Below are 17407 nucleotides of genomic sequence, written 5' to 3'. Positions count from 1 at the left end.
ATTGAGAAACTTGAGGGTAAAATTATTGAGTACAAAGTTAATGTTGTGATTCTGATGTACCCTACAATATATCCAAAGAAAAGGTAAAAACAATAAAAACAATAACAACAAAAAAACAGACACTAATAACTTTTTATTATTACCTAATAACTATGAATACAAAAGTAGCTGTACTGGGTCAGACCCAGAGTCCATCCAGCTCACCATCGTGGCTCTGACAGTAGCCCAATGCAGATTCAGAAGGAAGACTAGAGGTAGCATAGATATAGTCATCCCTCCCCGAAGCACTCCCAGGCTCTTGCAGTTTGCAGCTTGGAGCTGCTGCCTTCATACCTGCCTTCCTTGACGGATGTCTCTGCCATTGATTTCTCCAGTCATTCTTTACATTTACTATTTTTGCATCTACAATGTCATGTATCATAAAATAAAAGAATTATAGAATCATTAAGGTTGGAAAAGACCACCAAGATCATCTTCCAACCTTCATCACTCTTCATCATACGTCCAACCATCCCCCTACCACCAACATCACCCACTAAACCAAGTCCCTAAGCACCATGTAGCAACACCCCTTTCCCAGACAATGGTCTCGAAAGCATGCATGGGGTATGATTCCTCTGATCAGCCTTTGGTGTCCATTTCAGCCTCAGATCTGCACCTTAGAGAACCCTGGAAACAAATGCAGCCCAGGGAAGCAAATACAGATGAGGAGTTTGCGTTGTTCACATCTACATTCACTCAATTGACTCTCACCTTGGTTGACATTGAAAGTATAAATCAGAGGGCTAAAGGACAGCACGAGAAATCAATGCTTAATAATCAATGCTTATAATGAAGCATTAGATACTGTCTTCTTTAAATGAAATATTTCTTGAGCTGGGCAGGCTGACTGTGGGGGGATTCTAAAATCCTCCTTTCTGTGGTGTTTACAATTCAAAGTGCAGCTTTGTAGCAATTACATGAGAACCAAGCCATGAAAATGGGCTGAATGTTTAGTATATCTAATTAATTTATTCACTTTTAAATAATTCACTTTAGCAGCAGAAATCAGCTATAGAACTACAGCATATGTTCTTTCTATTAAAATTTACCCTTAGCATACCAAAATTGCTTTTTTACTATAGCAGTTCTGAGGGTGTATACTACAAAGAGGCTAGCACTGTCACTGAAATCTTTTGTGATGTTCATAGGCTCAGGGCAGTCTTAGAATACTCAAAGAAAGGAATCCAAGACAGGAAAGATGAGACCTTCAAAAGGAGCTAGAGAGTAGAAGTGAAAGAGCACGGAAGTGGATGTGAAAGTAGAATGAAAGCCTTCAGATATATGCCAAGCACCTTGCTCCCAAAATGTTCTCTGTTCAGGGAAAGATTCCTTTTCCAGTTCCACATGATATCAAAAGACTCTGAGCTGTATCTTGATGCATGTGTGGATCTAATTCATTGGAGGCAACATTTCTATTTTCTGAGATAAGGAAATTATCAAGTGAAATCACAAAAGAGACCTCTAACAGCAGGGCATTTTGTGTGTCATCCTTGGGCCTCTGCAGACATCTTCTGAGGGTCTGAGGGGTCAATGGACAGTGGTGATGGTGGGCATCTCTTCGAAAAGTGAGGGGAAAGCAAACCAGGCAGGAAGAAACACAAAGCATGCCCCATCCCGTTCATGCTGCACATCCCTTCACAGCAATACTGATACTCTTCCACACTTCCACACAAAAATCTGAAGGCTTTTGACTTTAAAGACTTGAATAACGCCCTAGGATTCATTTCCCTTTCTAAGAAAGTGTAAGGTTGTGGTTTTCCTTTTTTTTTTTTTTTTTTTTTTTTTTTTCCCTGTACAGAATAGAAGAAAATTGAATAGAAGATCCCAGTTTCAAATCTGGGTTGTTAGCTGCCCAAGGATAATTATTGGTTTTAACATAGTCCTGAAACAAAAACAAAAACAGAGTTCTCCAGGCAGTTAAAGAGATAAAAGGCACTTGGTCAGGGGAAACACAGAGATGCACACTCCCTGGATTGAGGCATGTAACAGCTAAAAAAGAACATTTGAATCAGAAGATTTGCATTTCTGAGTATGGGAACTTCATTGGGGTGCTCTGCATAGAAAGATTTGGTTTTCCAGAAGAGGGCACTAAATATATTTTCTTCATATTCTAGTGAGTTAAAATAAATAAATAAATAAGAGAGTCAAAATCAGAATTAGATTATAAACTCCTGCAGGCAGGGACTGTTTCCTCTGTTTCTGCATAGGCACCAGAATTAAATCTTTTCTGATTTTTTTTTCAAATGTTCTTTGAATCAGTGCCATATTCCTATATTGCGTCCTATTCTTAACATATTTCCTTCTTTAGCGTTTTAAAACAGCTGTCTATACTTATTATATTGCAACATAAAATGTGATTTTCATTGTTTCTGAAAAATTAGGCGGCAAAATTACACTAAAAATAGGAACTCAGCTATCATGTAATTCTGAAGCTCCTGTAGGTTGAAGGGAATCTATTTTTTTTATTAAGTTCTTATATATATATAATATATATATAATTTATTTTTATTTTATTTTCCCTGTAATTTCTGTATAGCAGCATTTATTTAATTCCTGTTAAAGCAAGGAAGGTTCCCCTGATTTTTGACTGTCTAGGAGACCTTGCACAATTACCTTACATATGTTTTATTCAAAAATAAATTTCAGGACTTTTTTAAAAGGTGTTTTGTGAATTTTGTTAGAATGTTAATCTCTACCAGTCTGTCTGTTAAAGTTAGATCATCTATACTTTCAGAAAAGGAAGTAGCATGAAAAATGTAATATTATCCAAGAAAAAAAAAGCAAGTTGTTTTTGTATCATAGTGTTTTGCCTCGAGTCTTTTTATTTTCTCCTCTCTGTTTGATGAAAATCTCATTTGCTAAAGAAAATATTTACAGAGGAAGACTGCTGATAGCTGATACAGATACATAATATACCTATGCCCTCTTGCATGACAGGCTAATTATTTCTGACTTTCGATATTACTCTACTCTTCCCTGGAACTGTGGATTTGCTTTTCTGTTCACTGATGTATATCTATGTCTGTGGATAAATGTAGGACACAGTTTGTTGGCCTCTGCTACATGACCAAGACTGTCTGGCTTAGTTTGAAGTATTATTTTCTACTCAGTCACATCTGTACAATTTGTATTGAAGTCTCCCATCACAAACCATGAGGCTTAAAATTTAGTCCTAGCTCAATTTATGGATATTGTTAGAAGAGCAGCAAGAGTTTAATCCTTTGTTTTTAGTAGAAAAAAAGTTAGAGTTCTAATTACAGGTATGGCAGAGTAGCTGAAGTCAGCATACTCAAGTTTTAGTGCTCTCCATTTCTTGCAGTTAGTATATTGTTCCAATAGTCACATTAAACAATGGTGTCTAGAATAGAGACACAGTAAGAAAATGAGATTTAGTTCATTTTTACTGAACCCCTGCTATACAGGTAGTATGCATTAGCAAAACTGGAATGTGGGGGCTGGGAATTGTACCTGTTGGGCAGATCTTTGCCTGTAATTTATGGCAAACACTTTGTATCGTGTTTTATGAAAGCATTTAGATGATCATTTCATATGCACTTTTCTGATGAAAATATCCTTCAATAATGGGGAACAACACAGCTAAAAAATTGGGATCCTAATGCAGCTTAGTTGTGTGCTCCAGGAAAGGGCTGCAAGGCCACAAGTAACTGTAATGGCTACCCACAATAATTGCAGGGTCCCCACCAAGACCTTCAATGTTTAGACGATTCTGCTTCTCCAACACTTGCTGAAGAGATGATGCTGTGGTGAGCACCCAGGACTACACTGAAGCGGTGAAAATCGCCCCCCCCTCCCCCCCCCCCCAGATAATAAGCACAGGAGTCCTTCACCCACCCATTTTTTCTTTCACAGTTACAGTCTCCTAATTTAAACTGGGATACACTTACGCCGACTGTGCAAGGAAGTCAACTACAAAAATGTTCCTGCAGCTAATATATGAATGTCCAATCCCAATCTACCTATTTGTTTTAGCTGGATTTTTTTCTTTAATTAAACTAAGCCATGTCAAGGCAGAAGGATTGTTTTTAAGAGAAAAAATAATACATTTAGCCTACATAAAGAAGCAATTTTCTGTTGGAGGTTTGCAGGGATTTGTAACAAAACATGAAGCTCCTCCGAAATGTATTAAAAAAGGAATAGGTTTGACCTATTATTTCTCTGTGTTAGTCCTAAACTAGTGCTAACATTACTAAAATGAAATGTTTTAGTTAAAGGGTTAAACCTGCCACTAATAGGTGCTCTACTGTCCTATGCCTGCATCCAAAAATTTTTATTCCAAACACACCACATATTAGAAATTGGAAAGAGCGATCACCAGTGAGCAGTAAGAACAAATATTCCCGCCACCTGATAGCATGTTTACTCAATTAAAATGGCTATGCACCCTCCCATAGTGAGAATTTTTAATTTTTGAAGTGTGTGCATCAGAAAAAAAGATTCTTGATTGCAAGGGCTCTGCAGTCAAAGGCACAAATGAGGACACCTGAGCAGACACTGTTTGCGTAATTCTCTAATAGAGTTCTGAAAACCCATAAATCCCTCCAGAGTTGTGTGGCAAACTTCCCTGTCTCTTTCTGCCACAGTAGATATCAAATATTAATTAGGCTGAACCAATTACTGATACCAACATACTGCAGAACTCAGTACATTGCTATGTCTGACAGAGATACTGCTACTTCTGCCTGAACAGAGATGCAAACCTAGGAAAATCTCCCAGTTGCTCAGATTTGGTTTATTACCAGCTGTGGTTTATATAATCCAAGGTGACTGTGAAGAGTAGGTGCCCCAGGTTGCAGTTGCCTAGGTCTGATAGAGCCAAAAAGTGAATGAAAGTGGTCCTGAATCAACCTTCTCTGATGCCTTTGAAAATTTGCTTTTTTATCTTGTTGCTATTCAGCCCACATTCAAAATGCCAGATTAGTGAATTTATTCATGGTGGGTTTTAGATTTGAAAAGATAAGCAGTCTGTCACAAAGGTTATTTTAGAAAGACTGGATTCACAATTAAAAAGAAAAAAAAATCAAAACACATTCGCCTTTTAAATTAAATGATTGCCACTAGATTTTCTCAAATAATAGCAACTACTTCGGCTTCAAATACAAAGTAAACTATCACCCAGAAAATTAACCTCATCTATGTTCTTGGTACTTTCTTGTTAATACAATACTTCTGGACACACAAGCCTTAGCTTTTGTTATGTAAATGGAGCTGGAGCACTTCTTATCAGTATCACAACAAACAGGATAAAAAGTATATTATTAAACAAGGATATTTACTCTGCTATTTTTGGCTATTCAAATAACGTGACTCAAAACAGGACCTAAGAATGTAAGGTGATTCAGAAAACAGAAGGACCTCACGTTCACTCCTGGCTCCCCAGAATCAACTGGCTAACAACTCCTGTAGGCATGCTCATAAAAATTGTGCAATTTCAGAAGGTATGAGAATTGCACTGAAATATTAACTATTTGCTCAAAGGTACTAGGAATATTTATTATATAGGAAGCAATCAAAGATGTCATTTTAGGGAAATATACACAAGATTTACCAAATCGTAATAGATTTGATGAGTCTATGTGGTTCAAGTGCTCCTCTTGAATATTCTATTGGTTTACAGCAAGAGCCAAAAATTAAACAAATCATTTAAATGTGTAACTTGATTTTATGGAACAAATATCCTAACTTTTCTCACTGTACTCAGTGCAAGCACTATAAATTATCATTGTTCCTGAAAACGAAGTTGTATAGGAATACAAAATAGTAAATTTGAAATATATTTATTGCCACAGAAAGAAAACAGGTTTATAAAAAACTATTTCTAACACTGGTAAATCTGTTTCAATTAAGTAATAAATATCATAGCTAAAATATTAGCAGTATTACTGATAATAACTATGACAGTGTCTAATTTTCAGAGGCATATTTATCATAATAATAGTGTTCACCTAGCTCAAAAGGATGTTATGAGAATTCATTAATATTTATACCCATTAGTGTTTTGGAGATAACAAGCGTTATATTATCTTAATTTTTACATGCCTAATTAAAGCAGTTATGAGGTTGTAATTGGAGCCACAAGCACAAAACCTGTTCATTCTAAATAACAACCAGACTTGGACAAACAGTAAAAAAAATACAACAACTATAATGATAGTCTGCTTTGGAAATATAACCCATTTCTAGTTCATTCTTGCTCTCAATACAATGTACAATGTTTGGAGTGGGCATTGCGAGGCTTCCTTGGTGCCACCTCTCCAGCTCCTCAGTTTCTCTCTCCAGACCCATACAAATTCCATAGACCAAGAAAAGGCCTTTTTAATGAAACAAAACTCAGTTGTTGCTTAACACCTGGTTAGGATTTTATGCTTCTAGCTCAGAAGCCATTGAGGTGCCTTTAGCTCAGGAGGGCCACAATGAACTTTCAAGCTCTCTGTCTGAAGCATTAACCAAAACACACCACCAACAACCATTTGTAAAACATCGTGACATCTATGGCAACAGGCAGGATGGAAAGAAGTACTAAAGTCACCACAGAAACTACTTAAAAAAAAAAAAAAAAGTACTTGGACCTCCTTTAATTACAATGATGATTAATTCTTTGCAGCTTTCAACATTATAAAAATTCATTAATTTAACTACAAAATAGGTAATAGGGTCTGTTGTATCAGCTATAAAAGTCTCTAAGCCCTAATTGTTGTTCAGAAGACTTAGCAGTTTGGTCCGTATTAATCAGCCAGGATTTCCTGTATGTAATTGCTCTTAACTAGCTCACACACAGTAATGAACTGGTAAATTGGAAACGAAGAAACAAAGCTTTAAGAAGAATTGGACCACTTTATGTCCTCTCTTCCATTACAATGACAGCTATTCATAATAGAGGCAATTAAATATTCTCTATTTAACATCTAGCCACGTCACTCAAGAAAATCACTTTCCTTCTCATTTGCTTTCCTCTGCTTCTTCTATCACCATTACACAAACTCCTCTATTTGACTACCACAGTAATCTACCCAAGCCCATGGGGTTTTGTTTAATCCTTGTTATTGTAACCCCTCGACTCTCCAAGTGATAGAAAGTCAGCTGTGGCTGAACCCTGATTTCCCTAAGTTTTGGGGTTATTGAGGTCTGAGGGTGAGAGGTCTATATGCATGTTTCAGTGAAGGACGATAGGACAATATGAAATTGAAGTTTCCCTATAGGGTCATTTATCCCCCAGTTCTTTCCCAGAACTTCACCCTGTTTCACTTGCAGGCTGGAGCTTTTTTTTCGTGTGAGGAAATAAAAACAGGCAAACAACAGAAAAGTTACAAAAAATATTTTAAAGACAAAGAAGCCTGGCATCTTCCCTATGACCTTTCCAGAGGGGAAAAACAAACAAACAAACAAAAAACATAAACAACATGTCTTCTGTGGTTAAGGTGGGAAAATCTCCCTATTAGCACAAGGCTTACACAGAATATTGCTGGCTGAAAGATTAAAGTTCTGGAAATACAAGCACTACAAAAATGAGTTTAGAAGGAAAGCTGGCAGCCTGACTGGCCATGCTGCACCCACAGCAGCCCCACAGCTGCCTGCCAGCCTTCATGGGAGAAATATATATAAGGAGCACACTTTAATTCATCATTCTCCAAGGTGATGAAGTGATACAACAGGAAAACACACATCAGTTGCCTCAATATCTTTGCAGAACGTATCTGCATGTTCAGGGCTGTATTATTGCAATGTGTGCATCAATGCCTTCACCCAGACCCAACACTGAGCAGAGATGTTCCTATGCAAATAAACAGCAAAATGTTACCAGGAAGCCATTACTTCCAGAAAATTACTTTTTTTGTAGTGTTTTTCTTAAAAATAATTCCCCTCATTTTAGTGACATGCGATGCTTTTCTATTTTGATTTTTACTCCTAACAGGTATTAAGAATGGAGACTGAATCTATTTACATTATAATTCAGATAAGTGATTACCTTATATGATATATATTAAGATACCATACACATATGTAAATGCAGCACAAATGTATTGTGGAAAAATAATGAAAACATTTATACACACAAACATTTAAAAGGTAGCACATTACACCTTTAAATGGCAAAAAATAAAGCAATGCATTCTGACACCTCTAAAAAAAACATACACAATAGGTTCAAGAAATTTCTTTTTTGACAGTATGTGTAGAATTAAACTTTAATTCAAACATCCTTTGACAACTTATTTCCTGAAATTTCCTTTTGACTTTGATACAAGGACAACTGCCCAAGGCTTTGCTAATCAATTTCTTGCATTGCTGAAAACAGTGTAATTTGAATTTTGGCCAAAAATACAGTTTCAAAGATAGAAAATATAAAAAACTAACTAATGCTCAATTACTTGTAGCCACAGTCTGTATATCAAGGGAGAAGAGAGCTTAATATGTAATTTAGCAGTTATTGCAACTTTAATAGACAAAATGCTACCCAGCATGGCTTAAGGATGCAATACTCAGGAGTGAATCTTACTATCACTCTATTAGTATACTTTTTTTTTTTTTTCAAAAACAAAGTTTATATGAACATGGATCTTAAAGAAAAAAAAAATAATAAAAAAATGACTTTTTTTAAGTTTAGTTTTGTTTCAGAAAACCATTTCAGGAACTCTTGATATCATAATCTTATATATGAACCTTTGAGCAATCTGCAGTGCTCTCTTACACTGAATATGCATCTAGTCGTGTCCTGAAATATTCCCAGAGGTTCTATTTCCAGCTTGCCACCTTGGGTTTTCCTTTCTGGAGGAAGAGTTGGTGTGGGGAAAGTAGCAACAGGCAGCTGTGTGCTGCTTCTCTCCCCTCCTCCTTGGAACCTTCAGCACTACAAACCCCATGTTTTGCCTGTATCCCATAAACATGAATTTGAAAGCACTGAGATGTGGTGAGGGACATGTGGAAGAAATGCATCCAGCCCTTTCCATTCCTATCCTCCACCTCCTCCCCTGCCTGCCTCAGGCATTTCTCTGCATGTTAAGAGTGAAGTCTGGGCTGCAAAATCCCTAGTAGTGGAAAAAGGTTGAGGTATTTAGACTTAATTTAATATTTCCACATCCAACTCTTTCCAGAAATCTGCTAATCTTTGGGGAAGTGAAATTGCACCAGCAAGGATCTCCCAAACAAATGCCTTTATGAATTATCCCTAAAGTTTCCAACACAGTTTTATCTGACCTTTTTCTAGCAGCAGGCATGGTTCTCCTGACTTTTGCACTGTGAGTCAGGAATAACTCCAAAGATGACAGTACAGAAATCAGATGAGCAACAGAGCCACAACCTCTCTTACCTCAAGGACCAAAAATTTCTCTTGGTTAGCAGCCCAAACTAGATTTATTGTATGGAAAAAGACTTGCAGTTGCTAGTAAATTAATTATTTTCATTTTGAGGAATTGGTGCAATCCTAAATTATGGAACAAAATGTATGGGGTTTATAGTTAATCCAAGTAGTACAGCATAGCCATCATTCAAATTTTTCAGATCCTATACCAGCAGAATTTAAAAGAAAGTAAATAATATTCATGCCCAAGATCTGCTTCCCTTGTGTCTGGTTCTTTAGTCATTTAAAAATGACTGGTTACACTTTTCTCTTTTGAAGTTTGGTAAAAAAAATCACCCTAATCTAAAACTTAGAAGTAATCCAATGGTGATTTCTTACAAATGATTTATACCAAAACCTCTGAAGAAAAGGATTTATAATGAAAGTGATAGCTCAACCCTAACTGCAGCACTGGGAATAGTGACACCATAATTAATGTATTATTTCAGTTGTGGGAGACACTGACAGTTGCTTTTTGTTCTTGGGAAGAAATTTATAGTATGACTGAAAAAGGCACCATGGAAAAAAAATTACACAGAAGAGGAATAGAAAACCTTGTAGCAAAGACATGTCCTTACATCCCCCTCCCAAAGCCTATAAAATTCTGTCAATGACACTGTTTCCTCTATGCTGTAATTTATACCTTTCTTCTCTACTAGATGGCAGTGTGACATGCTTTCAGAATATCCAAGTGAGGGGTTTTCTTTCTTTGTTTCATTGGAAGCAAATAATTTAAAATATTATCTTATTGGTATAGAACTGGAAAAAAAAAAGAAAAAGAAAAAGAAAAAGAAAAAGAAAAAGAAAAAGAAAAAGAAAAAGAAAAAGAAAAAGAAAAAGAAAAAGAAAAAGAAAAAGAAAAAGAAAAAGAAAAAGAAAAAGAAAAAGAAAAAGAAAAAGAAAAAGAAAAAAAAAAAGAAAAAGAAAAAGAAAAAAAAAAAGAAAAAGAAAAAGAAAAAAAAAGAGTCCACCACTAGTTGTGTATTTTGAAATCAAATCTATTTACTTACTGGTTCAACATTAAAAGCAAAAAGTGCATATTCCCGGTCAGGTGACACTTCATATCGAATAGCCTTTAAGGAGACCTAGAAAATAAATCAGATATTAAAATTAATATTTTTTAATCCATTTTCAACTTTATACCATTTTAAATAACATCTAGAACTAATTATTATGACCATCTTTCTAAAGATGAAGAATATTGTCATTCTAAGTGTCTTGAAAACTAACATTTTGCATCTCTTTTCAAAAAACCAGAAATATTATTTGGGCAAATATATGCTCCCATAAGAAAAGGTATAACTGCACTGTGCCCCAGACCAGGCAGCTAGCTCAGGCAGAATTTTCCTTACAAATATGTTGCACGCTGTTTGGTAGGCAGCAGTAGTGGGAAATTGTGATAACTACTTATTCATTCTTTCTCATTCCCTGCAGTCACTGGCCAAAGAGCTGGAGGTAACAAATAGTAAATACCTGCTGGAGCAAATTATTAGTAAAGAGACACCATTGCCTGTACCAGTTAAGACCCTGTGGAATCCTATCCTATTTTTACCAGTCAAGAAAGTCTTTGGGATGCTGTGGTGATCAGCTTTCCTGGTGCACCCTGATCTGGGTTCTGCAAAAAACTGTACTGTGAGTCTTGCTATCAAGAAAAGATGACAAAATGTCTCAGACTTGTCAGAAATTTCATTTTCTCTGCCATATTTATTATTTGTATAGTGCAGACATCCTTTTCCTTTCCAGTCTTCGTTAATACACAGTGCCAATATATGTGTCACCAATGTCAAAGAGAGGTGCCACCGACACACCACTCATCCACTGCCTGTTAAGCCTTATCCCCTCACCTAACAAACTGGATGCAAGTCACTGAGAGGTTCTCTGGTTGCAGAATGGGAAGGAGAATTTGGACTTCAGGGATCAGGATCCCATGAAGAGAGACCTCTTGATATTCAGCAGGGCTGGACGTGGTATGAAGTAGGACAATACCCAAAGGTAGAGGGGACAGAGAGGTCACCATGGTTCAGGATGGAGAGATGTCAGCATGAAGGCAGTTTTTGTTTTCTGATATGTTACCGACATGAAGAAAGGAAAATATTCCAAGATGGCAGAAGTTATGCTGATCCATGAGTGGGAAGGAAGAGGACAAAGGGAAAGTGACTGAATGAGGTGTAATGCTAGCTCCTGTACTGGGGCTTTTTGGGTGAACATGAAGGTGATGTTCTGCAGATTTATTTATCCAGATGACAAAGGAGCAAGTGTAGATCAGGCAGCAAGGAGGTCATGGCAAGGATATATAGAATCGTCTCATAACACTGTGCTTTTCTTATGAATGGCAAAAAATAAAGACCAGGGGAATAAACAAATAGAATTAGCCTGACTTGAATAGACCTTGACATTAATGGATGCCAGACTGTTCCTTTACCAATAGTGTGGTGAAAACACTCTTCTCAGAGAAAATATTATACACAACAGATATAAGAATAATCATTATGTGAAACCAGGGAAAGTGAGAGATCCACAGGTCAAGATCAAGATTGGTTCAAGCCAATATATAACACTGACTAGTTATATATATACATGAAACTGACTCGTTATATATCTATGAAGGGAAGATATATTTTTCAACACTCAGCTTCACTGGCCTTACTGGCCCTAGGTTAATGGTGCTTCAAGTCATGCCTCTTTAGGTTGACACAGTCACAAAGAAAAAAAAATCAAAACAAGAACAGTAGAGTTGAAAGGAGATAGGTTATGCTCTGGTAAACCAACAAACACACAAACAAAAACCAAAAGATTGCTTGTGTGATGTAGCAAAGGATGAAAGTTAAATGGCAGCATGTGAAGTTTAAGGTTGGGTCTTGCAGTAATAATTCAGTGAGGAATTCCTTGTCTCATTAAAAAAGATATATGTATAAAAGATATATATATATATGTATATAAGACAAATACTGTACTCTAGTTTTGTATGAGTTGCATACTCAATTTAACTGCAAAATAAAGTCAACCTGGAATCTTGTTTTAAGTTTTCTTAGAGATTTTTTATTTTTTAAAATTAATTTTTTTTTTTTTTGAAATTAAGTCAGGTCTACTGTTTCTAAAGCTGTTTTCTGCAGTTCTTGGGTTGTTACTATAAACACATTAGCCATTCCCTACTTTTGGAGTTTTGTAAAGATACTGCATGAAACAAACAAACAAACAAACAAAAAACAAAACAAAATGACAACAACAACAAAAACCCTACAAAAGAAAACCAAACAAATTAACAAACAAACAAACAAACAAAAAGCAGAAAACAACAACACACAACAACAAACAAACTAACTCTCAAGTTGACCAAAACCTTAAGCGGGCACTGCATTAGCAGCAATTTTACCAGGACAAGATTTATATTTCATTGTTGGAGCAACCATAAGTTTATTTTATCTCAGAAATCATTTTTTAAATTAAATATTGAAAACACTCTTATATTTAATGTTTTTTCTTCTTACAAAAAGCTGGTTTAATTGGCTACAAAGAAAAAAAAAAAGAAAAACAAAACAACAACAACAAAACAATGCATCAGAAAACTTTCATTATTATAAGTAATACCCTGTAATAGTAGTTGTGATTTTATTTTCTTTTCATTCATTTTGGTAACAACTTACTATTTTCTTTCCCCAGTAAATTCCTGGGAGTTCTTATCATATACAAACCACTACAATTCATTAACAGTATTCTTTAGCAACATTGAAATCATATTTCAAACATCAGGAAAGAAAAACTATCAAACTCACATGTTAAAGAAATAAGTGTTTGCATAGAGAAATGTGGAGAATACTACCAACTGACAGTAAATATATAAATTGTCTTTTGTATTAGGCGTGCAAAGACAAGGATTACATATCTTTCAATTACATGATATGCAAGACTAGCTTCAAATATCTATATGATACTTCCCAGTAGTATGAAAGAAACTGAGATTGCAAAATAATAATGAGAACTGGAGTTGAATTTCAAGTTATCTCTTGTTGCTTAGCCCATAGCATTACCAGCGTATTGCTTCTCCTTGACAATACATGAAGTCGAAACCTAAGTCATTTTCTGCTTTATTGATCCAACTGAAAGAAAACTGAAATTCTGCTACTCATTATAGGAAATACTTACAATTTTTTTGTTTTCTATTAATACTGTTGAATTGTTAGTTTCAACATTCCTCAGAATCACTGTGCCATTCTGGTTTCTATAAATGAATTCATTATCTGCAAGGAGGAAAAGAAAAGATCATTAAAGAAGTCTGAAATTGTCTGTTTATGTAGAACCTGACAATGGAGTTGAACCAAAAGAACTGCTGGGAGACTTCCTGTAAAGAACACAGATTTTTTATTTATTTTTATTTTTAATGCAGCCATTTCTGTAACATTAAGGTGGCTTCCAGGGTAGTCATCAAACAACATGGTTAGAGCTTGTCACCTATTTCATCTGCCACACTTTACCAGAGCTGAATGCAAGCGGGTGCTCTGTTTTAACCGTGAATTCACAGACAATTCTACTGTTAGTGCAGATAAATCAAGGTAAGAAAAAAATCCTAACACTTAAGGGTTTCTGAGATCCTTAATCTCAGTGGAAGTTTATTAGGCCAGTTCCCTAGGAAGTCCCTGAAAGTGAAAGGCAACTCCTCTATTAACACAGCAAATGTTATGTTGAACAGATATACCTTATATTGAACAGATCTTCCAACTCTGCCATTTGTTCTGCTTACTAATAGCAGAAGGAGATGCATGAGTAGAAATTGCAATTTCCACATGCAACAAGACAAATCACCTTGCCCACACTGCATTTTGGGTTATCTCAACACTCATGACATCTGGGCAAAGACAAGAATGCCCTGCAGCAGGTGTTGCACAGGCAGGAGAGAGCCTCCAGCACTCGAAGCTCAAAACCTACTTGTGAGAAAAGCTGGGACAGATGCATGAAAGAGACTCCAAATGAGAGTTGGGTGGCAGGTCAAAGGTTCAGGATGAAAAAAAGCTACAACAGTAGAGGGCTGTGACTTTGTCAGATGTCATAAACTGAAGTTTGAGTCTGATCAGTGCTTGCATGCACTGCCCCCCAGATAAAAGATAAAACCAAAGTCACAAGCACACTGCCATTAAAAGATTCAGCACTGTTTCTTGACACAGGAGTAGGCTTACCAGTTTTTTTTTTTTTGTTTGTTTGTTTGTTTTTTTTACAACCTGACTAAGTTAGAGAACTGATGGATTCTACCCAACTTCTGCTTCTGGTTTCAGTTAGGGAAACAATTCTTCATTGACTACCCTCACTGTGACTACCTGAAAATGACAGTCATGGTGTATCCCATGAGAGTTACAGACACATGAATGATTAAAATAAACCATGGGTTGTCCTGGCATGAGTCAAAGGTGGGTCTAAATCCTACAAGATTCATACAAGCACAGACCCAGCTCGCTGTAACCTCAAGCAGCTGGCCACTGCTCATCCTGAGGAAACCCACTGAGGACAACATTGGGTCCACAGACCCTGTTCTTCTAAAACTTTAGCATGTTCCCTCCTTACCCATGTTTTAGTCTCTTTTTTTTTTTTTTTTCAGACAGGAGATGACCATCCTCATCACAGTTGTTAACCATCTTTGTAAAATACTTCAAATGTGCAGATGAAAAGTTTTTATACTGTATATATTATTAATAATAAAACAGTCATCTCTTTCATGTCACTGGTTTACAACTAAAATCAAGAAGAAAAAAAATCACTTCTGAGAGTGAGGTGAAGCAGATTCTTCAAGGCTAAATTGTTGATGCAATATGGATGATACTCTCCAAATAACAAACTCTGAGACTTAAAATCACCTCAGCAGCACTTCAGAGTCATGGGCAAAGTTCTTAAAGCATCTCTTCCTTTTAATTATGGCATAAATTTTATCAATATCTTTAGCACTGAATAAAAACTGCAGGATCTGAATTAGATTAAGACTTGCATTTGAGACCAGAGTAATGAAGAGAGCTCTTGTTCAGATATGACAGTATTAAATTTTTGTCATTAGTTCTGTGGTGTTGTTCAAGGGCATGGCATTTTCATAAGCATTCTTGATTATATTCAGGACTTTAAAATAGTGCTTCATATGATTTATGACTAAACAAAGATTTTTTTCAACCTAGAAAAGTACTGATTGAACAGAACTAGGACAGAAGTCCAAAAAGTCATAAGCAGCACAGCAAAGATAAATAATGAGTGCTTGTTCCTTGCCTCTTCCAAAATAAATATTAGGAGGCATTAAATAATGCCAGCCAGTGGCAGGTTCAACACAAAGAAAAGGGCTTACTTCACACATAGCAAGGTGTGGAATCCACAGTCCCCGAGTACAGTGGGTGTCCAAACAAGAACTATAAAATTGGAAGAAAAACGCAGAAAAGAATATGGGTCGTGGGGGGAGACACTTTTTAGAAAGTCTTTTAACCAGCAATTGCTGGTCACCAGAAGAATATCCCAAACTATCATCTTGAGAAATGTGCTAACTTTTTAAATCTTTGCTAAGCATTTGTTCATGCACAGACACCAGAACAGACGATGTCTGGGGTCTGGTCCAGCACAATTTATTTACAGCTCCAACCTCCAGCCTCTACGCCAGGTCCTGAAGAAACACCTTTGTGCCAACAATTTTGCAGTGATGTGATAAAAGGTCTTAACACTCCCTACACACATTTCCCTTTTATACATATCCTTAAGCCATTAACACTGAAGCATCATTTGTTGTATGAGGAAAATATACAGTCTATATTTTTATTCTCAGATATTCCAGAAAACATGAATAACTAAGAGACAGAATATTACCTAATTATCAGGTATTTTGAAAAAGATTACTGCTTTAATAATCATCCCATGTCAGCATTTTTGTTTTGTTTTGTTTTTCCCAATTACATTCTAAATTCTAAGTAGAAAAAGCTCATTTTAAACATAGCTAGCAAAGCATCTGGATAATTGCAAGCCTCTCAGAATGTTTTCTAATTACAGGAAAAACTGACAATGAAAGTTCACCCTTAACTCAAAGTTCAACACTCAGGTAAAAAAAAATTATTAATACTATGAGTCTGTGGCCTGTTAATACTTGATGGATCTTTCATGAACATCACCTGAACTGATGAAAGTTATTTTACTGCTCACAATGACATTAATACTAAACTATTATTGCTCCCTATGCTCGTGCTTGCATGTATTGCAAAAATTACACTTTGATAAAGTACAAAACTTCAAGACACAAAAGTTTCTGTATAGTCAGAAGTAGACAGTGAAAGAATTTTTCATTATTTCATAAAGTGTAATGAGCTTAAAATCAGGTGCTAATCTGCTGCATGTACTTCTGATATGAATAGGGAAAGATAAACGAAGCAGCACTGATTCGTTAGGGCAGTAAATCTTGCTATTATATTCAATACGAGCCATCAACACAGCATCTGAATTAATGAACAGAAAATTGGTCTGCTTAAAAAAAGAACAAATTGATCTGCATTATACTTCAGGCAAAACACTCTGAGGTTTAGCTGGTCTGTAAGTTGTCTTAGTCCTCAAATGAATCAATGAATAATATTCTTGGACTTCTGTTTTGAAATGTGTGATTTGTTCCAGTGAAGGAGCATTTATTTAAATGGGACATACCTCAATCAAAGACAAAAAGCAGTGCAGCAATCTCTGTCTGTAATGAATTCTGTCCAGCAAGCTGATGAGTATTTGCAGCCTGATTTATAGCTGTCACCACAGCTGATAAAGGTCATCACTGCATCTCATTTTTTATACCTGCCTTTCTTTGGGGCTGGTGTTCAGTGTAAATGATGCTGAAAAATGTAACTTTCAGGCTTAAAGCCATTTATTCCATTATATAATGGATTTCTTCAACAGCAGAGTTCACCCCGCCAGCTCCTCCCCCTCTCTCAACTTCCAGGAAATTGTCTGCTTGGTGGAACACATTATGTGCCCAGAGTGTAGGCACAGGCACGTAGTCACACTTGCAAAAGTGACTGA

General features: G+C 36.1%; 1 protein-coding gene across 1 annotated transcript in view; it reads right to left on the bottom strand.

Moving 5' to 3' along the window:
- The window catches only part of DPP6 (dipeptidyl peptidase like 6), a gene marked incomplete at both ends in the record, with an annotated part of 415156 nt that overhangs the window by 124448 nt on the left and 273301 nt on the right, over positions 1 to 17407 (bottom strand). Inside the window, 2 exons of the mRNA XM_084281883.1 lie at positions 10408 to 10482; positions 13541 to 13635. Of these exons, the coding sequence (XP_084138009.1) occupies positions 10408 to 10482; positions 13541 to 13635 (170 nt within the window). The remainder of the gene's footprint in view (positions 1 to 10407; positions 10483 to 13540; positions 13636 to 17407) is intronic.

This window comes from Netta rufina (assembly GCF_964035555.1).
Source record: "Netta rufina genome assembly, chromosome: 2".
Classification (NCBI taxonomy): domain Eukaryota; kingdom Metazoa; phylum Chordata; class Aves; order Anseriformes; family Anatidae; genus Netta; species Netta rufina.
Note: the sequence above shows the minus strand (reverse complement) of the source record. Positions and strands in the feature narration are given on the sequence as shown.